Below are 23,277 nucleotides of genomic sequence, written 5' to 3' on the forward strand. Positions count from 1 at the left end.
TCCCAGCATGCACTAACAGACCATGCATGCTGGGAATTGTGGCTTTGCAACAGCTGGTGCACACTACATATACACATATAAAAACACTACATATACACATACCCCTACACAGCCCCCCTCCCCCAATAAGAACGTCCGGTACACCACTGTTTCCAAAGCAGAGCCTCCAGCTGTTGAAAAACAACAACTCCCAGTATTGCCGGACAGCCGTTGACTGTCCACGCATGCTGGGAGTTTTGCAACAGCTGGAGGCACCCTGTTTGGGAATCACTGGCGTAGAATACCCCTTTGTCCACCCCTATGCAAATCCCTAATTTAGGCCTCAAATGCGCATGGCGCTCTCACTTTGGAGCCCTGTCGTATTTCAAGGCAACAGTTTAGGGTCACATATGGGGTATCGCCGTACTCGGGAGAAATTGCGTTACAAGGTTTGGGGGGTATTTTCTTCTTTAACCCTTCATGAAAAGGAAATGTTGGGGTCTACACCAGAATGTTAGTGTAAAAAATTTACATTTTTTACACTAACATGCTGATGTTGCCCTATACTTTACATTTTCACAAGAGGTAAAAGGGAAAAAAGCCCCCCAAAATTTGTAACGCAATTTCTCCCGACTACGGAGATACCCCATATGTGGGCGCAAAGTGCTCTGGGGGCGCACAACAAGGCCCAGAAGGGAGAGCGCACCATGTACATTTGAGGTGATTTGCACAGGGGTGGCTGATTGTTACAGCGGTTTTGACAAACGCAAAAAAAAAAACCACATGTGACCCCATTTCGGAAAGGACACCCCTCACGGAATGTAATGAGGGGTGCAGTGAGAATTTACCCCCACAGGTGTCTGACGGATCTTTGGAACAGTGGTCCGTGAAAATGAAAACTTGTACAGCCCACTGTTCCAAAGATCTGTCAGACACCAGTGGGGGGCAAATGCTCACTGTACCCCTTGTTACGTTCCTCAAGGGGTCTAGTTTCCAAAATAGTATGCCATGTGTTTTTTTTTGCTGTCCTGGCACCATAGGGGCTTCCTAAATGCGACATGCTCCCGAGCAAAATTTGCTCTCAAAAAGCCAAATATGACTCCTTCTCTTCTGAGCATTGTAGTTCGCCCATAGTGCACTTCAGGTCAACTTATGGGGTACCTCCATACTCATAAGAGATGGGGTTACAAATTTTGGGGGGTATTTTCTGCTATTAACCCTTGCAAAAATGTGAAATTTGGGGGGAAACACACATTTTAGTGAAAAAAAATAATTATTTTTACATATGCAAAAGTCGTGAAACACCTGTGGGGTATTAAGGCTCACTTTATTCCTTATTATGTTCCTCAAGGGGTCTAGTTTCCAAAATGGTATGCCATGTGTTTTTTTTTTGCTGTTCTGGCACCATAGGGGCTTCCTAAATGCGACATGCCCCCCGAGCAAAATTTGCTCTCAAAAAGCCAAATATGACTCCTTCTCTTCTGAGCATTGTAGTTCGCCTGTAGTGTACTTCAGGTCAACTTATGGGGTACCTCCATACTCAGAAGAGAAGGGGTTACAAATATTGTGGGGTATTTCCTGCTATTAACCCTTGGAAAAATGTGAAATTTGGGTGGAAACACACATTTTAGTGAAAAAAAATTAATTTTTTTTTTACATATGCAAAAGTCGTAAAACACCTGTGGGGTATTAAGGCTCACTTTATTCCTTGTTATGTTCCTCAAGTTTCCAAAATGGTTTGCCATGTGAGGTTTTTTGCTGTTCTGGCACCATAGGGGCTTCCTAAATGCAACATGTCCCCCAAAAACCATTTCAGAAAAACGTACTCTCCAAAATCCCCTTGTCGCTCTTTCCCTTCTGAGCCCTCTACTGCGCCCGCCGAACAATTTACATAGACATATGAGGTATGTACTTACTCAAGAGAAATCGGGCTACAAATATAAGTATACATTTTCTCCTTTTACCCCTTGTAAAAATTCAAAAATTGGGTCTACAAGAACATGCGAGTGTAAAAAATTAAGATTGTGAATTTTCTCCTTCACTTTGCTTCTATTCCTGTGAAACACCTAAAGGGTTAAAATGATGACTGAATGTCATTTTGAATACTTTGAGGGGTGCAGTTTTTATAATGGGGTCATTTGTGGGGTATTTCTAATATGAAGACCCTTCAAATCCACTTCAAACCTGAACTGGTCCCTGAAAAATAGTGAGTTTGAAAATTTTGTGAAAAATTGGAAAATTGCTGCTGAACATTGAAGCCCTCTGGTGTCTTCCAAAAGTAAAAACACATCAATTTTATGATGCAAACATAAAGTAGACATATTGTATATGTGAATAAAACATTTTTTTATTTGTAATATACATTTTCCTTACAAGCAGAGAGCTTCAAAGTTAGAAAAATGCAAAATTTTCAAAATTTTCATCAAATTTTGGGATTTTTCACCAAGAAAGGACGCAAGTTACCACAAAAATTTACCACCATGTTAAAGTAGAATATGTCACGAAAAAACAATCTCAGAATCAGAATGATAACTAAAAGCATTGCAGAGTTATTAATGTTTAAAATGACAGTGGTCAGATGTGCAAAAAACGCTCTGGTCCTTAAGGCCAAAATGGGCTTGGTCCTGAAGGGGTTAATACAATTACATGGCAAGACAGTAAAATATAATACAAGCATATATCATTGAAAAGCCAATTGTATAAAACATATAAAAAAGATTACTGGCATAGTAAGCATAATAAAGTCTCAAAAAAGGAAATTTGTCTGGATCTGTAACCAAAAGACAAACCTTAGGTTCTGGTACATTAACTCCTTTGACATCATAGAAATAGAATGTGTTACGTGCTGTCTGATTTCCATTGTGATTGTATATGTTTGCTTTTTTCTCTTTGCTTATTAATATTGCTACATTCATCTAGTGAATTTCAGTCTCATTTGTTCTACGTACTTTTGTTTCGTTTTAAGCATAAAAGAGTCTCAAGCATAAAAAAGAGAATTTGCCTGGATCTTTGAACAAAAGATCTTCTGGTACATTAGAGGGGTACTCCACTGGAAAACATTTTCTTTTAAATCAACTGGTGCCAGAAAGTTAAACAGACTTGTAAATTACTTCTATTAAAAAAAATCTTAATCCTTCCAGTACTTATCAGCTGCTGTATAATACACAGGAAGTTCTTTACTTTTTGAATTTCCTTTCTGTCTGACCACAGTGCCTTCTGCTGTCACCTCTGTCCATGTCAGGAACTGTCCAGAGCAAAAGATGTTTGCTATGGGGATTTGCTCCTGCTCTGGACAGTTCCTGCCATGGACAGAGGTGTCAGCAGAGAGCACTGTGGTCAGGCAGAAAGGAAATTCAAAAAGAAAAGAACTTCCTGGATCATAACAGCAGCTGATAAGTACTAGAAGGATTGGGATTTTTTAAGAGAAGTAAATTACAAATCTGTTTAACTTTCTGGCACCAGTTGATTTAAAAGAAATGTTTTTTTTCCAGGAGAGTACCTCTTTAAAACTACAGCTACCAGTATGACCTAAGTAGTGGTAAGGGTATGCTGAGAGTTGTTGTTTCACCCATCATTACTGCAGAACTTACAAGTGACTATAGCACTGATGGGACATAGTGAGGAGAATACACAATGATATCAGTGACTATAGGTGACGTCTTCTCTATAGTGAGGAGCATACACAATGATATCATTGACTACAGGTGACGTCTTCTCTATAGTGAGGATAATATACAATGATATCAGTGACTACAGATGACCTCTTCTCTATAGTGAGGAGAATACACAATGATATCAGTGACTACAGTTGACGTCTTCTCTATAGTGAGGAGAATACACAATGATATCAGTGATTACAGGTGATGTCTTCTCTATAGTGAGGAGAATACACAATAATATCAGTGACTACAGGTGACGTCTTCTCTATAGTGAGGAGAATACACAATGATATCAGTGATTACAGATGACGTCTTCGTTATAGTGAGGAAAATACACCATGATATCAGTGACTACAGGTGACGTCTTCTCTATAGTGAGGAGAATACACAATGATATCAGTGATTACAGATGACGTCTTCTCTATAGTGAGGAGAATACACAATGTAATCAGTAACTACAGATGACGGCTTCTCTATAGTGAGGAGAATACACATTGATATCAGTGATTACAGATGACGTCTTCTCTATAGTGAGGAGAATACACAATGTAATCAGTAACTACAGATGACGTCTTCTCTATAGTGAGGAGAATACACATTGATATCAGTGACTACAGGTGACATCTCTATAGTGAGGAGAATACACAATAATATCAGTGATTACAGGTGACGTCTTCTCTATAGTGAGGAGAATACACATTGATATCAGTGACTACAGGTGACATCTTCTCTATAGTGAGGAAAGAGAATACACAATGATATCAGTGATTACAGATGACGTCTTCTCTATAGTGAGGAGAATACACAATGATATCAGTGACTACAGGTGACGTCTTCTCTATAGTCATTCCTTTTCTAATTCAGATGTACATACCGCCATGACTTGTTCCAGCTAAATCTTCCCTCTGCAGAAGTTGACGCCCAGATGGCTTCTCACTACGTCAATTCTGATCTTCTATACAAAAACAATAACTGCATCCTCTGAATTTAATACTATGACACACTGTACCATCTCAATATAACCCTGCCAGACACTGTACTCTCTGAATATAATACTGCCACACACTGCTGTCACGATTCGGCTGGCTGGAGGTGGATCCTCTGTGCCAGAGAGGGATTGGCGTGGACCGTGTCGGTGGACCGGTTCTAAGTTGCTACTGGTATTCACCAGAGCCCGCTGCAAAGCGGGATGGTCTTGCAGCGGCGGTAGCAACCAGGTCGTATCCACCGGCAATGGCTCAACCTCTCTGACTGCTGAGATAAGCGCGGTACAAGGGAGTAGACAAGAGCAAGGTCGGACGTAGCAGAAGGTCAGGGCAGGCAGCAAGGATCGTAGTCAGGGGCAACGGCAGGAGGTCTGGAACACAGGCTAGGAACACACAAGGAAACGCTTTCACTGGCACAACGGCAACAAGATCCGGCAAGGGAGTGCAGGGGAAGTGAGGTATAAGTAGGGAAGTGCACAGGTGAAGGTACTGATTAAAACCTCATGCGCCAATCAGTGGCGCACCGGCCCTTTAAATCGCAAAGACCCGGCGCGGGCGCCCTAAGGAGCGGGGCCGCGCGTGCCGGGACAGCACAGACGGGGAACGGGTCTGGTAAGCGAATCGGGATGCGCATCGCGAGCGGGCGCGTCCCGCATCGCGAATCGCATCCCGGCTGGGAACATTATCGCAGCGCACCCGGTCGGCAGGTCTGACCGGGGCACTGCGAATAGGAGAACGCTGTGAGTGCTCCGGGGAGGAGCGGGGACCTGGAGCGCTCGGCGTAACAACTGTGCTCTCTGAATATAATACTGCCACACACAGTACCCTCTGAATATAATGAGGACACGCCCCATACCATCTGAATATAATACTGAATAAAAATATAGTAAACCAGTCCTCAAAGGATCGTGAAGAGTGAAAAATGGATAGATAAATAGAGAGAAAAGGATGATATCCAGTGTGAATGTCACAGTAGAAAGTTGTAAATCAGTATTCTGGACCTGAGATATGGCTAATTAAGTGTACAGTATTTATTATACATAAAATAAAATGGTAATATGCTATTATCCAAGCAGGGCCCTTGCTATGGAAGTAGTAAGATGATAAAAATTACAAATAAATATGATCGTAAGTGTTAAATGGATTAAAACAGAAATGGAATGTAATAAAACAACCTATAAGGAATCAAATGTCCATAATCAAAGGCCTCAGTCTCTTATGAAATCCACTCAAGATAAGTGTGGAACGGGTCACTTATAAGTGATTAGAAGGTTGATGCACGGCACCACTCACCACCTTGTAGATCGCTCTGCACTTGCAGGTTGGCACGGAACTGCGTCCGGCATCTGGTTAGTGGATTCGCTGCAGTCGGAGCAGCAGCGACTGGAAGTCCCAGAATGTCCTGATGCAGTTGGCCTGTGAGTGAGTCAACTTTTTACTGTGACATTCACACTGGATATCATCCTTTCTCTCTATTTATCTATCCATTTTTCACTCTTCACAATCCCTTAAAGTGTACCTGTCAGATCACTCAGAAGCAGGGGGCGGGTATTCACTTTGATAACCACTCCCTCTCCTCCCTCACCTCAGTCCAGTGCTTCCCAACCAGGGTGCCTCCAGCTGTTGCAAAACTACAGTTCCCAGCATGCCCACACATCATTTGGCTGTGCAGGCATGCTGGGAGTTTTAGTTTTGCAACAGTTGGAGGCATATGGTTGTAGTCCCCCTTTATTACACACACACACACTGGCTTCATATAGTTACACATACACATTAGATAGACACACTGATATACACACATACACAGAAGGACTGAATGCATTCCAGAAGGCAGGGGGGCAGTTGTATGACTGACTTTTTCACTAAGAAATACTGAAAATTTTCTAATGAAAGCAATTGCAAAACCTATTGGTTTTGCATGCTTTACAACATATCAAAAGTTTTTATATCTGACAGTGCCTATTTAACAAATAACAAGAAAGAGAAAAACGGAGTCACTTATAAAACATATATCATTTTATTAATTCCGTAGAATGTAAGTACATAAAAATTGTATATATATTAGTTAAAAATATTATTTTTCAAGGAGGAATAAGGCTAAAAGGTGGTGTCACCGGATCTGCAATGAAGGCTGGGTTGTATATAGTGTATATATTACTGGATCCACCACAATGAGATAGAAATGATACAATAATCTTGCACACAAATTTGCAAAAACAGGATGTTTAGCAGCATGTAGAAAACATGTATATAAATCTCACAGTGAGAGCAAAAAATATATGGCATGCAAAATAAAGTGCAGTGTGCATGTAAACAAACATAACATTGCAGGGATACAAAACAGTATGGCGATATACCAGAGTACAACAGCAATCAGCAGAGACCGGGACAGCACCACTCCAACGTACGTTTCGGTACGCAACCTTCGTCTGGGAGACGAAGGTTGCGTACCGAAACGTACGTTGGAGTGGTGCTGTCCCGGTCTCTGCTGATTGCTGTTGTACTCTGGTATATCGCCATACTGTTTTGTATCCCTGCATGTTATGTTTGTTTACATGCACACTGCACTTTATTTTGCATGCCATATATATTTTTTGCTCTCACTGTGAGATTTATATACATATATCACATATAATGTCCTCTGTTAGGTGCCCCTCACATATAATGCCCAGTTATGTGCCCCTCGCATATAATTTCCCTCTGTCCTGTGCCACTTATATGTAATGCACTTATATGTTATACTTATATGTAATGCACCCTGTCCTGTGCCATTCACATATAATCTACCCTGTCATGTGCCCCTCACATATAATGCCCCTCTGTCCTGTGCCCCTTACATATAATGCACCCTGTCATGTGCCCCTCACATATAATGCCACTTGTCCTGTGCCTCTCACAAATAATCCCCCCTGTCATGTGCCCCTCACATATAATCCCCCCTGTCATGTGCTCCTCACATATAATCCCCCTGTCATGTGCCCCTCACATATAATCCCCCTGTCATGTGCCCCTCACATATAATCCCCGTCATGTGCCCCTCACAAATAATCCCCCTGTCATGTGCCCCTCACATATAATCCCCGTCTTGTGCCCTTCACATATATTACCCCCGTTCTGTGCCCCTCACATATAATGCCCCAGTTCTTTGCACCTCACATATTATGCCCCCCATTCTGTGCCCCTGACATATAATGCTCCGTTCTTTGCCACTCACATATAATGCCCCCGTTCTTTGCCCCTCACATACAATGCCCCCATTCTGTACCCCTCCCATATTAGTCCCCCGTTCTGTGCCCCTCACATATCATGCCCCTGTTCATTGCCCCTTACATATCATGCCCCCGTTCATTGCCCGTTTACATATCAAGTCCCCATTTCATTGCCCATCACATATCATGTCCCCAGTGCCATAGTGCACAAACATAAAAAAAACAATCAATACAGAGCCCGGCTCATGAAGCTCACCCATATTCTCTGACATGTCGAATGACACTACAGAACACAACTTAAAGTGGGATTACCTTATATTCAGAGAATTTTGTTGGACACTAAAGAGTTTCAGTATCAGAAATAAAGAATGTTAAAAAAAAAAAGTATTTAAGACCGTTATAAATTGTATGGAGACTGAAACAAGTTGCTGTGATTTTATATGATACATGTGTTTATTTATTAAGCTTTGGTAGTCAACGTAAAAGGGAACATGCTCTAAGTATACTAACAACTTAATGATTTTGGTAACACTTCAGCAGTTTTCAGTAACATATGTTCTCAATTATGTAATAAGGTTTCATTAAGTGTTATTTGACCATCCCATTTTAATATAGCCTATTTATTTTCTGCATGCTTAGGCCTATTTAATGTCACCAAGTCAAACATCTTGCTGTAGCTCTGTTCACATTTGCACACTATCGAGTGCAGAATCATTGCATGGCGGATGTTCTGTCAATTTCCACGTAGGTGTCTGGATTCTGCAGAGCCTCTGATGCAGATGTGTCCATAACTGGGTCTGATTTCTTATTAAAGGGGTACTCCAGTGGAAAACATTTTTTTAAATCAACTGGCGCCCAAAAGTTAAACAGATTTGTAAATTACTTCTATTATAAAATCTTAATCCTTCCAGTACTTATCAGCTTCTGTATACTACAGAGGAAGTTCTTTTCTTTTTGAATTTCTTTTCTGTCTGACCACAGTGCTCTCTGCTGACACTTCTGTCCAGTCAGGAACTGTCCAGAGCAGGAGAAGTTTGCTATAGGGCTATTGGAGTTGATTACTTGGGATTCACAATGCCTACTTGTTAGAAGGAACCCTTTAAAGGGGTATTCCAGGCCAAAACTTTTTTTTATATATCAACTGGCTCCAGAAAGTTAAACAGATTTGTAAATTACTTCTATTAAAAAATCTTAATCTTTCCAATAGTTATTAGCTGCTGAAGTTGAGTTGTTGTTTTCTGTCTAACTGCTCTCTGATGACTCACATCCCGGGAGCTTTGCAGTTCCTATGTTGATATTCTCCCATCATGCACAGCTCCCGGGACGTGACATCATCATTGAGCAGTTAGACAGAAAACTTCAGAAGCTAATAACTATTTGAAGGATTAAGATTTTTTAATAGAAGTAATTTACAAATCTGTTTAACTTTCTGGAGCCAGTTGATATATATAAAAAAAGGTTTTGTCTGGAATTCCCCTTTAAAGTAGTGGTCTCAAACTGTGGCCCTCTGTTGTTGCAAAACTTCAACTCCCAGCATGCCCGGACAGACAGCTGGGAGTTGAAGTTTTGCAACTGCTGCCGCGGAGATCCGATCATCTGTAATGGTGGATGAAGGTCCCCTCACCTGCCTCCGTTCCTCTCCCAGAGTCTCCTGCTCTGGTCTGAGATCGATCGGACCAGAGGAGAAGATCGCCGATAACACTGAATGATTGCTATAGATAGTTCCCTATGGGGACATAAAAAGTGTAAAAAAAAAAGTTGAAAAATGTAAAAATAAAAGTGAAAAATCCCCTCCCCCAATAAAAATGAAAATGTCCGTTTTCCCATTTTACCCCCTAAAAATATGTTTTTTTATAAACATGTTTGGTATCACCGCGTGTGTAAATGTCCGAACTATCAAAATATAATGATAATGATCCTGTACGGTGAACGGCGTAAACGTAAAAAAAAAAAAAAAACAAGTTAATAAAAAATGATCTAAAAGTTTATATATGCAGATGTGGTATCGATAAAAAGTATAGATGATGGTGCAAAAAATTAGCCCTTATACCGCCCTATATACGGAAAAATGAAAAAGTTATAGGTGGTCAAAATAGGGCAATTTTAGATTACTGATTTTGTACAAAAAGGTTTAGATTTTTTTTAAGCGGTACAAAAATATAAAAGTATCCAGCCATGGATATCATTTTAATCGTATTGACCCACAGAATAAAGAACACATGTCATTTTTACCGTAAAGTGTACAGTGTGAAAACAAAACCCTCCAAAATGTGCAAAATTGTGGTTTTCATTTAAATTTCCTCCCTAAAAAAATATTTGTTTGGGTTCGCTGTACATTTTATAGTAAAATGAGAGGTTTCATTACAAAGTACAATTGGTCACGCAAAAAACAAGCCCTTATATGTGTCTGTAGATGGAAATATAAAGGAGTTATGGATTTTAGAAGGCGAGAAGGAAAAAACTAAAACTCTAAAATAAAGTTGGCCTGGTCCTTAACCTCTTAAGGACCCAGGACGTATGGGTACGTCCTGGGTCCCGATCCTGCGATATAACGCGGGGTCACACGGTGACCCCGCATCATATCGCGGCGGGCCCGGCGTCATAGTGAAGCCGGGACACGCCTCTAATAGCGCGCGGCACTGATCGCGGTGCCGCATGCTATTAACCCTTTAGCCGCGCGCTCAAAGCTGAGCCGCGCGGCTAAAAACGAAAGTAAAAGTGCCCGGCTACCTCAGGGAGCTGTTCGGGATTGCCGCGGTATAATCGCAGCATCCCGAATGGCTGTAGCATAGGAGGAAAGTCTCTTACCTTCTCCTGCGCTGTCCAATCGCCGAATGAATGCTTCAAGCCTGAGATCCAGGCTTGAGCATTCAATCGCCGAAAACACTGATTGATCCATTCCTATGTAGATGCATCAATCAGTGTTAAAGATCAGTAAATGCAATGTTATAGCCCCCCCTATAGGAGCTATAATATTGCATAAGAAAAGTGTAAAAAAAATCATTAACGCTTTCAATTATCCCTTCCCCTAATAAAAGTTTGGCACCGGCATTTCCAAGAATAAAAAAAACAGTGTAAATAAAAATAAAAATAAACATATGTGGTATCGCCGCAGGTGGAAATGTCCGAATTATAAAAATATACCGCTTTTTAAACCGCACATTCAATGGCGTACGCGCAAAAAAATTCCAAGGTCCAGAATAGCACATTTTTTATAACTTTTTATACCACAAAAAAAGTTAATAAAAAGTGATCAAAAAGTCTGATCTGCCCTGAACGCAGAAAAATAAAAAAGTTATAGGGGTCAGAAGATGACCATTTTAAACGTATAAATTTTCCTTCATGATTTTTTTCTGAAGTGATACAAAATCAAACCTATACAAGTAGAGTATCATTTTAACGTATGAACCTACAGAATAAAGATAAGTTGTCATTTTTGCCGAAAAATGTACTGCGTGAAAACGGAAGCCCCCAAAACTTACAAAATAGTGTTTTTTCATCAATTTTGTCGAACATTGATTTTTTTTCCTGTTTCACCGTAGATTTTTGGGTAAAATGACTAATGTCATTACAAAGTAGAATTAGTGACGCAAAAAATAAGCCATCATAGAGAATTTTAGGTGAATATTTTTAAAAGTTATGATTTTTTTTAAGTTAAGGAGAAGAAAGTGAAATAAAAAAACGGAAAACGCCCGAGTCCTTAAGGGGTTAAGGTGAAAATGGTCTTAGAATAACATAGAATAACATTTTTATAGTTAGAAAATCTGGTAAAAGTCTGCATATTCTCTACCTCTTCTTAATATCACTATTAATTAAAATAAAAATTATATATTTAACTGGTCATTTTGGGGGGGGGGAGGAGACATTCGACTGTTAATTCAGCAGCTTTCAAATTATTTAGCAAATTCTTTATTTTCACCCTATTAACCTAAGACATTTTTTATGGCTACACACACAGTCTATAAATCAATGTGTGTATGAACTTGGCCTAAGGAGTGCTTTGGGTGTGCCTCAGATTACTGCCATGGCATCTGCAACATATTTTTCAGTGGACGCTGCAATATTATTTAGATACGTATATCTGTACATTCAAGGCTTTCTTTTTAGAAACAATTTTTTTGAAGTCTTGCCTTGTAAATCTCCAAATTTTGAAAAAACAACCGAACAGCAAAATGTTAAAAAAAAAAAATAAAAAAATAAAAAAACAACAACATAGCATTACAGAAGATTTACAATAAATGTAGAAAAGCCTTTTCCGGTAGCATCATACCTTTAACCCCAAACCTATATCATTGATGTTTATAGAGAGTGTCGCTATCCTTGAAATGTTTTAATATCTCTGTCTTGTCTTTGATCAGACATGTGCTCATCTCTACGAGTCCCGACAAAGAGTAACACAAGCCTCAGAAACAAGAGATGTGATTGGTCGCTGCTTTGTCCTGAGTGAAGATCTGACGGTCAGCGATGATCTGGATGGAGGGGAATGGAAGTTCTGTGAGGGTCGACCACAAGGACATGAAATGTTTGGGTTCTGCCAACAAGGAATGTCAGCTGGATTCACCTCAGACAACCATTATATCATGTTTGGGGCACCTGGAACCTACAACTGGAAAGGTGAATGACTAATACAATTTTTCCCATTTTAGAATCATAAAATATATCACATTCTGTTTATTGAGTAAATGACAAACCGGTTCCAGGTAATTATTTACTCACTTGACTGCTTTTTAAACCCTTTACTTCAGGATTATTTTCTTCAATGTACAATAGCAACATAAACAATGACTAGTTATCTAGCCACTTTAGTCAAATGAGTTAGCCACTAGGCAAGGTCATTAGGTTAATGTTGAGAGTAGTAGTCCTGACTGCATAAGTGACATGGCAGAGTGGTGTACTAACCCACTATTACTCTGCGACTCCAACCCTTTTGTCAGTGAAGCTGTTCTTGTATTCAAAGTGCAGGAAGGAGACCTCTTTACACTAGGATTCTGTGAAACAACTTGTTGAACTTTACTGAGCTCCAAATCCAATTAAATAAAGTGCAATAAGTACAAATCTAATGAAATCCAAATGCTTGAATACAGATTGACATGTTACAACTTTGCAGTCAGAAGAATTTGGTCACTGTTCCTTTAATTAGTTCTATTACAGCAACTTTACTGAATTTAGCAGTCTGTAGGTGCCTTCTTAGAACGAGTAAGTGTAAAGGTACGTTCCCACCTGGGGTATTTTGCTGCGTATTTGCTGCTGCGTATTTTATTTCCCATTGAAGTCAATGGGTAGGAAAATACGCAGCAGCAAATACGCAACAAATACGCAGCAAAATACGCCAGGTGGGAATGTACCCTAATACCTTAGAATGCATTCACATCTCATTGTATGCATAAAGCAGCCATATTCAGTGGTATACTGTACCCTGTTTATTTCAATGAGTTGGCTAATTTTCTGACCATATCCAGCTTTTGACCTGGACTAAAAACCGCGGTGAGGTTCAAAAGCCTGATACAGTCGGAAAATAAGCCAACCAGAGTCACTAGCTGACTCCCTTCAGCTTTTTTTAAATGAAAGGGGTATGGCACAGATCTGGCAGGGATACAGCAGAAGGCAGCCGGATGCACAAAGAGACGAGACGTGAATGCACCCTTATGCAAATTTTAATGTATACTGGTTCTCAAGTTCTCAGTCCAATATTACTGAAACTGCTGAACAAGGATCTTCATAGGTTTGTTGACTGTGGTACAAGGAGCAAAATGTAGACTTTTACTAAATCTATGGTGGCATCTGTGGCATGACACTCGAAAATCTGCATCCAGGGAAGTCTTCCTGACTTGGCAAACAAGCAGCACTGACCAGATGGTTTGGCCCGCCAAGGATCAGTATAATTTAGAGAGGCCCTTGCTCAACTGCTTTTTGCTTACAAAGCCTAAATTCTCCCTCTAAGAGACAGGAATATTGTAGAACAATATCCTCAGAGCATAGAAGAAACACCAGCAGGAACAGTTCCCTGATTGTAGATGTGAAGACATGTGGCATAGATGTGGGTATGCATAGAAATAGCAGGGGCTGAGAAATGTACACTTCACTGAATGACTGGCCATCAATTGTATTTGCCTGGCAAACCCCTTTTATTGGCACTTATGGTTCATATTCATTTTGACACGAGGACAAAGAGAAAACCAGCACCCATACTGTGTAGGATAGATATATATATAGTAACACTGCAATGCTTGTGATATAGTGATGTAAACTATAGCTCTCTGTATTTAACTCCTTCTTTTCCCTCAGCTTTTCTAATAAGAAGTCCTATTATTTATCTACTTCAGTAAAAGACTTGGCAGTGATTTGCTGAAATGAAGACTGATAGATATCATCTTTAGTTCTGAGTAATACAGTATAGTAGTTAGTAATGTGACAACTTTATCAGGCATAACATCTGTTTCCATCTTGTGCTCGATGAAGATCATAAATGCCAAAAATTACTACCATATAGCTAAAAGCATCTTTATTATGTTCACAATTAAAACCCTGTTATACAAAACACAACACAAAATCCATCAATAAATGATTAAGCCTTTGGATTAATATACCCCACACTTCCAGGCTATAGACTTTCCACTGTAATAGAGAGTTGATTATAGTTTGTGCCTCCTTAATATAAATTCCTTGTTTTCCACCAGGGTTCACTCTTTAAAGGGGTACTCTAGTGGAAAGCAATACATTTTTCCTTTTTTTTTTTTTTTTTTTTAATCAGCTGGCTCCAGAAAGTTAAACAGATTTGTAGATTACTTTTATAAAAAAAAATATGAATCCTTCCAGTACTTTTCAGCTGCTTAGGACAACAGCAAAAATTAGCTATATATCAGATACTTATAAACATACAGTTGATATAGGGGTCTGCTGGAGCGACGCTACCCCAACACACATTTCGGGTTGTCCTTCAGATGCTGTATGCTCCAGAGGAAGTTGAGTTCTTTTCTGTCTGACCACAGTGCTCTCTGCTGACACCTCTGTCCATGTCAGGAACTGTCCAGAGCAGGATAGTTTTGCTATGGGGATTTGCTCCTTCTCTGGACAGTTCCTGACACAGAGAGAGGTGTCAGCAGAGAGCACTGTGGTCAGACAGAAAAGAACAATCTAACTTTCTCTGTAGTATACAGCAGCTGATAAGTACTGGAAGAATTACGATTTTTTAACAGAAGTAATTTACAAATCTGTTTAACTTTCTGGCACCAGTTGATTTAAAATAATTGTTTTCCACCGGAGTACCCCTTTAAGATGCAATATTGCTTGTATTCAGAAAAATAAAGACAACAAAAGACAATGGGGGAGATTTATCAAAACCTGTCCAGAGGAAAAGTTGCTTCTTTCATTTCCCAGAGGCCTTTTCAAAAATGAAAGAAGCAAAGAAGCGATCTGATTGGTTGCTATGGGCAACTCAGCAACTTTTCCTCTGGACAGGTTTTGATAAATCTCCCCCCCAATGCTTGTATGATGACTGATATTATTGTTTGCAGGTTATTGTAGATGTAGAGGTGTTGGTGGAGATCATTGTATGTATTGATCATATAGAGATATCTGCACCTTTATGTCTGTCTGATGCTCACTTTACCTCCCAGGTGAGCTGCGCGCGGAGCTCTTTAACCAAACCATTCTGGAGCTTGGTACTTACGATGATGGGCCTTATGAAGTTGCTGGGGAAAACAGCCAGAAACCTGAATTGATCCCTCTGCCATCCCACAGTTATCTTGGTATGGGTTCATGGCTGGCTGCAGGAGAAGGACAGAGAGAGAAAGCAAACCATCAGCAAAATCTCTTATTTTATCGCTTTGCTAGATTTTCTTCTTCGGAGAAGATAAATAATTGCAACAATGTTACAGTTTTTAATTGAATGAGCAAACAAATAATCCATGGCTACACTGAGGCCTCCATATTGGGAGCCACTTCGTGGAGAAGCTCTTCACTTTCACCAATGCAGGAGGACCTAAGCAGTCCTAATATATACCAGAAGTGGTTTTCTTCCTCTCTCGTATGTCCTCTCTCTCTGCATCCACAGCCATGACACACTTGTGTTCAAACCCTTCTAACTTGTTTTCCCTTCTCTCTCTCTCTTTCACTCTTCTGTCTCTTGTCCTGTGGGATTCATGGTCATGGCACAGGACTCTTGTTTGTCACAAACATTGATAGTTCAGACCCGGATCAGCTGGTGTATAGATCGCCGGATCACAGGGAAGAGAGAGCCAGGCTGGGCCTTGATGTAGCTCTCAATAGCTATTTAGGTTTGTAATTTGCATACGTGTGTGTGGGCCGGGTTCAGCTCCTACCTCCTGCATGTTCCTGCCATCCATAACTTGCTTGCATCCATCTGTTCTGGTGAAAGGTACATTATATTTTATGTGCACGGTGTTATGATGGTGTGTTTAGCATGGTTTATCTTTTTTATTCTTTTGATGCATTCCTGATTGTATTCTCTATTACAGTCGCCTCTTCCCCTTTGGATTGTATAGTCTTGCCATCAAAACTATTTTATGGCCAATGTGAGCAACACCTGTTACATTATACAAGAGAAATATCATGAAAAAAAACGTATCCCCTAGCCGCACGATAGGGGAAAGGTTCCAAGATTGCAGGGAGTCCGACCACTGGGCCCCCCCAGTGATCTCTTGTATGGGGCCCAGGCTCTCCCCGGGAATGGAGCGTGTCAATTCCCACTTGAAGCGGCGGCCAGCACACCCCTCTATATATATTTATGGGAGAGCCGAAGATAGCTCTCCATTACAAAAATAACATTTTAAGAACACATAACTCTATATAGACTTGGGAACACAATGGGGCAGCTACTGTATAGAATTATTTTTCCAAGTATCCCAATGATTGCTAGTAGCATGTATCGGGTAGACAAATTGCTTGTGATATAAATCTCTACCATTGTAATAATGCATGTAATCCTAGAGTCAGTGTATACAGAAAGCTTAAGATATTCCAATGGTATTGATTTATCTGATTCCATCTTCTGCTCATCTCATGTGTGAGCGATGGCCTTTGTCTATGCACGTGTCATCTGTCATGTCTCTACATCTTTCCTATAATCAATATACGCCAACCTCTGCCAAGCAAATATTCTCGCTGCTCTTCATGACTGTATTAGAATCAGTATAAGCCTGTACGAGAATCTCTGTGCTGTCTTAGCAAATGATACTCAAAATGTTTGCAAATATATCTCTTTATTCTATTTATTACACTTTAACAAGTTATATTGCCTAGATATAGATCTACTTTGGCTTATATAAAAAATGATCAGCAATAGTACGTTTGTATATGTGTTTGCATTCCTTATTTGAGTATCATGGATGACTAAAGAATAAAAATATTCCCTACCTTGCTTTAGGCTTTACTGCTCTACGCTATATGCTAACTCAGCTCCTCGATGCTATTGTTTCTATTATGCTGTCGCTAGGTCGCTTCGGCTTTATCCATAACGGCACACATTGTATGATAAGCATCATCCACCTTTATAGGACAGATATACAATTATTAGATTTAGATAACTTACAGTTATCAACAAGTCTATTGTTAGAGTAATTTTACATCTACATCATAGTAAAGCATTTAATAAAATACAGATAAAAAGATGGAAATGTCAAGGTTTTCTTCCTAGAAGAACACACTGTAAACAATTAAATCAGTCTGTTACAGTGGCCATAAACAGTACATAAAAGTTGGCCAATTCTGCAAATTTTGGAACATTGCTATGCTATGGTATATGTATGGGCAAGAACATGGTTTGTACTTCTAAGTATGGTAAACCAGCATTTTTGCATCCGCTGTTTCCACAAGGCATGACTCCGATTATATGATATCATAGTGATGTATCAAAGTCCTTTGGTGAGTTACTGTGAAGATATCCACAATGGTCAAGAACCTGTAATAGGAGAAGGAGGAACCGGCTCTTAAAGTAGTACTCCGCTGCTTAGTATTTGGAACAAACTGTTCCAAATGCTAGAGCCGGTGCTGGGAGCTTGTGATGTCATAGCCCTGCCCTTTCATGACGTCATACCTCGCCCCCTCACTGCAAGTCTATGGGAGGGGGCGTGACAGTTGTCACAACCCCTCCCATAGACTTGCATTGAGGGGGCAGGGTGTGACATCATGAGGGGGTGGGTCTCTGACATCACAAGCTTCCAGCACCGGCTCCAGCATTTGGAACAGTTTGTTCCAAACGCTGAGCAGCGGAGTACCCCTTTAAGATGTGATATAACCACAGTTATTAAATAAAAGTACATTATCTAAATTGAACCTAATGTCCTGCATATACCAGTAAAATGTGAAACAACTGTATAATAATCTAATTATACTACTATTATTACTGATGTATATAAAGCATTAGGTTACATTTAGATAATACAATATAGTTTCTTTTTTAATGTCTGTTATTCTATCATTTCTTCTGCAAGCGCAATATTGATAAAAATGTTTTACTTAAAGGACAACAGTAGTGGAACACTTTTATATATGCCCGTGCCCGGGCATCAAAAATAAACAAAATAAACTCATACATACCTTCCTACGAGCCCCCGTTGGTCCGGCACAGGCCTCACGGTCCGGCAGGGCTGACCTCATTCCACTTCCTGGGGACGGGGACGCTGCAGAGCTGTCGGCGTATCACCGGCCGCAGCAATTTCCCGCCCAGGCCTGTGATTGGCTGAGCCCACTGTCATGTAAGGAGCTCTGGCCGGCTTCTTACATGACAGTGGGCTCAGCCTATCACAGGCCGGGGCGGGACTTCGCTGCGGCCGGTGATACGCCGACAGCTCTGCGGCTTCCCCGTCCCCAGGAAGTGGAATGAGGTCAGCACTGCCAGACCGTGAGGCCTGTGCCGGACCAACGGGGGCTCGTAGGAAGGTATGTATGAGTTTATTTTGTTTATTTTTGAAGCACGGGCACGGGCATATATAAAAGTGTTCCACTACAGTTGTCCTTTAAAATAAATATTGCAAATTATTATATTTTCATTTTTGAGAGCAGATTACTTTTTCTTTTATAGTTTGAATACTTTATGGTTTGTTGAAGACATAGACATCTCATCTACTGGAGATCCTTTAGATTAGTGATCATGGCAGGGTGGGATTGGGTGTGAGAGGTTGTTGGTCTGGTTTATGTAGACAAATTGGTTATGGCACAAAACATAGACTTCTGGTAAGTGAAGAGTGTCTGGAATTTGGATTTGAAGGAGTGTAGGTATGACCCATAGTGTTGCACATAGGTTCTTAATAAATCTTTATGTATTAAAACTCACTCACTTTCTTATATTAATGGCCTCCACCATGCATACCCTGCTGGCAAGATCTAAGAAGGGTCTCACCACATCAGGGTCCTAGTTCTAGTGATTTAAATACAACATAAAATATGTTAACATAGAATTTTTTCAGGTACAAAGTGCTTACTTTAATGTCGTCTAGGATGAAATATGATTGGAATACAGTCATGGCCGTAAATGAAATTTTTCTAGAAAATGAAGTATTTCTCACAGAAAAGGATTGCAGTAACACATGTTTATTCCCTTTGTGTGTATTGGAATTAAACCAAAAAAGGGAGGAAAAAAAGCAAATTGGACATAATGTCACATCAAACTCCAAAAATGGGCTGAACAAAATTATTGGCACCCTTAACTTAATATTTTGTTGCACACCCTTTGGAAAAAATAACTGAAATCAGTTGCTTCCTATAAACATCAATAAGCTTCTTACACCTCTCAGACGGAATGTTGGACCACTCTTCCTTTGCAAACTGCTCCAGATCTCTCTTATTGGAAGGGTGCCTTTTCCCAACAGCAATTTTAAGATCTCTCCACAGGTGTTCAATGTGATTTAGATCTGGACTCATTGCTGGCCACTTCAGAACTCTCCAGCGCTTTGTTGCCATCCATTTCTGGGTGCTTTTTGACGTATGTTTGGAGTCATTGTCCTGCTGGATGACCCAAGATCTCGGACGCAGACCCAGCTTTCTGACACTGGGCTGTACAGTGCAACCCAAAATCTGTTGGTAATCCTCAGATTTCATGACGCCTTGCACACATTCAAGGCACCCAGTGCCAGAGGCAGCAAAACATTCCCAAAACATCATTGAACCTCCACCATATTTCACTGTAGGTACTGTTTTCTTTTCTTTGTAGGCCTCATTCCATTTATGGTAAACAGTAGAATGATGTGCTTTACCAAAAAGCTCTATCTTGGTCTCATCTGTCAACATGACGTTTTCCAAGAAGGATTTTGGCTTACTCAAGTTAATTTTAGCAAAATGTAGTCTTGCTTTTTTATGTCTCTGTGTCAGCAGTGGGGTCCTCCTGGGTCTCCTGCCATAGCATTTCATTTCATTTAAATATCGACAGATAGTTCACGCTGACACTGATGCTCCCTGAGCCTGCAGGACAGCTTGAATATCTTTGGAACTTGTTTGGGGCTGCTTATCCACCATCCGGACTATCCTGCGTGTCATGACACCTTTCATCAATTTTTCTCTTCCGTCCACGCCCAGGGAGATTAGCTACAGTGCCATGGGTTGCAAACTTCTTGATAATGTTGAGCACTGTGGACAAAGGCAAATCCAGAACTCTGGAGATGGACTTGTAACCTTGAGATTGTTGATATTTTTCCACAATTTTGGTTCTCAAGTCCTCAGACAGTTCTCTTTCTCCTCTTTCTGTTGTCCATGCTTAGTGTGGCACACACAGACACACAATGCAAAGACTAAGTGAATTTCTCCCCTTTTTATCTGCTTTCAGGTATGATTTTTATATTGCCCACACCTGTTACTTGCCCCAGGTGAAACAATCTTATTTTTCCACAATTTTGAAAGGGTGCCAATAATTTTGTCCAGCCCATTTTTGGAGTTTGTTGTGACATTATGTCCAATTTGCATTTTTCCTACCTTTTTTTGTTTAGTTCCAATACACACAAGGGGGAATAAACATGTGTTACTGCAATCCTTTTCTGTTAGAAATACTTCATTTTCTTGAAAAATTTCAGGGGTGCCAACATTTACGGCCATGACTGTATGCATAGCCAAACATATGAGAGAGTAGTTATTAATCTCTCAAATTTTGATATTGAGCCATATTATAAAATTACAATAACATTTTATTTAACATCGATAGTTCCACATAGACTGGTTCTATGTACATTTTGAATCTGCTTAATAAGGTAAACTAAACAGTACATAAAACTAATATTATAATATTCTGCCTCATTTTATACATCTGCTAATCCATACTTAAAAAGGTGGATGAAGTCATTTATAACCTCATGCCTATCATTTCTAACTTATTAGCTCAACTGGTTTTAGTTGTATGTATCCCATTAGCTCACATGTAATCTTTATTTACATGGGATGAGATGATAAAACCAAAACGAGTAGAGTGTAATGATGGCCTAGTGTTATAGGTCAGACTAACATGTGTTGTAGTTAGTCATCCTGTAGGGGGAGCTGATCCAAGGCTTATGAAAATCCAGAGTCCTGTGCTGGCCACTCACATGTGTCATGTCAGCGCTGCTAACTTTGGGTAATAACAACAAAAAAGGATTTAGTATGGGACATCTGATAAAATCAGTGTACACCCAAGTTCTCCATACCCCCAAATACCCTCAGGCATCTAAGATGTGGCAAGTTGTTACGATATAGTGAGCGTTGCAGTATATATATAGTATAATGCTTTATATAAAAGAAGAATATACCATGTAGTGAAAAAAAATAAATAAAGGGTTTATCCTAAAATGCAGAGTTATCTATCCCCCACTGCACTTGGGCATTGTTTGGAAGTCCTATGGAGAATGGAGGTAACACTGGTCACGTATATGCTCTGCCGCCCTATATGTTCTTTGTTCTCAGGATTGGAGGGTTTGTCCACTGGGATAAGAGATGACTGTTCATCTTGCTATAACCCCTTTAAGTTTTCAGACAGGGTTGGAAATCTATGGTGTACACTGATTCATTCCATGATCAGTCCAAAATACATTGAGGTAGATTTAATAAGGCCGTGTAGGAGCTTGGTTCTTTTCTGCACTTCTAAATCCACTTTGGCCCGTTCACTGTGATCTCTCTATTGTATTTTATTGTACAATAAAGTTTTCTGGTTTGTATAATACCCACCATTGCTATCTGAGTTTTTTGGTTCACTTTTTGTTTTTGTCAAATGTTATAAAACTTGCCAATTGTACCTCTATTTTCTTAAAATAGACTTGATCAGTATTTGCTGTTCGGGAAGTATTGTGCATGGAGTGAACTGTGCACGGCCTTCTTAAATTTCCCTGATGATTCAAGCATTTGTAAGGGTAGGGTCACACGTGCCGTACATTGATGCGTATTTTCCTACCCATTGAAGTAAGTGGGTAGCAAAATCAGTTGCAGAAAATATGCAGCAAAATACGGCACGTGTGACCCTACATTTAGAGTGAAATTCCACATTGCAGCTTCCACATCCGGATGAAACCACACAGGGCAAAAAGGTGCTGCGGTGGCCAATGGATGCATGATTTTGGCAGTAAAACATCACCAGCAAATCATGTATTCATTGACCAGTGCATATGGGCATGGTTTCATTTGCATGCGGTAGTTGCAATATAGGATCTTCACCTAAGTCTACCAAAGAACGAGCAGTTTCTTATTTAAGTCCTACTATGGTTCTTCATATAGGCCTTAATATCTTTCATCTATACCTTGGCTTCTTAGTTTTATGGGTGTTATTGATTTCTAACCCTCAATGCTGTTTCATTCCTCTAACATCTCCTCCTATGTGTGATGCTTTCATATGTATAAATATGCTTCATGATAAGAAAAAAAAACATTTCTGACTTTTGCCCTACATTCTCCAGGTTTCTCAGTGGACTCAGGGTGGGGGGTGACAGGGCGGAACAAGCTGAGCTTTGTGAGCGGAGCTCCCCGGGCCAATCACACGGGGGCTGTGGTTATTCTGCGCAGGGAAGGGGGAAGCCAACTTGTTCCAGAACTGACTCTATGGGGAGAAACTCTGGCCTCATCCTTTGGGTACTCAGTAGTAATGGAGGATCTCAATAATGATAGGTAAGTCACTGAAACTGGACCTGCTGTGTTAGAATCTCATGTGTTTGCCATCACATTACCCATAGCTCAGCTGGCATAAAGAACTGTTTACCAGCCAGCGTCACGTGTATTTGTTTGTTGTAGCTTCTGAATAGAATAATTCTACTAATTTTTAGCAACCTATTTATGTATTTGGTTGAATATTCGTACATATCTACCATAAAGCATAGTTTTGTCAAGTTAAATTTGACATTGCTGGGCCCCAATGAACCATCTGTACTAGTGCCATTTAAAATACTGTGGTGCCCTGCGGTTCCCCCTCAGGCATTAGTCCCAGGTGCTACATAAAGTGTATATGTCAGAAATAGTGGCTTAGACCTGTGACTTACTATA

The 23,277-nt window shown here is 40.2% G+C and overlaps 1 protein-coding gene and 1 long non-coding RNA gene across 7 annotated transcripts in view; one reads left to right on the forward strand and one right to left on the reverse strand.

Moving 5' to 3' along the window:
* Positions 1-19,329, reverse strand: part of LOC130358651 (uncharacterized) — a 32,449-nt gene extending 13,120 nt beyond the window's left edge. Inside the window, exons 1-2 of the long non-coding RNA XR_008889599.1 lie at positions 19,131-19,329; positions 17,209-17,340 (exon numbers count right to left, since the gene is read on the reverse strand). This is a non-coding gene — a long non-coding RNA (uncharacterized LOC130358651). The remainder of the gene's footprint in view (positions 1-17,208; positions 17,341-19,130) is intronic.
* Positions 1-23,277, forward strand: part of ITGA7 (integrin subunit alpha 7) — a 258,860-nt gene that overhangs the window by 163,652 nt on the left and 71,931 nt on the right. For 3 of the 6 annotated variants that reach the window (XM_056562181.1, XM_056562183.1, XM_056562186.1), the window contains exons 4-6: positions 12,192-12,447; positions 15,450-15,581; positions 22,698-22,905. In XM_056562181.1, the coding sequence (XP_056418156.1) occupies positions 12,192-12,447; positions 15,450-15,581; positions 22,698-22,905 (596 nt within the window). Of the gene's footprint in view, positions 1-12,191; positions 12,448-15,449; positions 15,582-15,989; positions 16,110-22,697; positions 22,906-23,277 lie in introns of all 6 variants that reach the window. The other 3 variants (XM_056562182.1, XM_056562184.1, XM_056562185.1) reach the window with 2 other exon arrangements.

The sequence above is a fragment of the Hyla sarda genome, chromosome 2 (assembly GCF_029499605.1).
Source record: "Hyla sarda isolate aHylSar1 chromosome 2, aHylSar1.hap1, whole genome shotgun sequence".
In the NCBI taxonomy this organism is placed as follows: Eukaryota; Metazoa; Chordata; class Amphibia; order Anura; family Hylidae; genus Hyla; species Hyla sarda.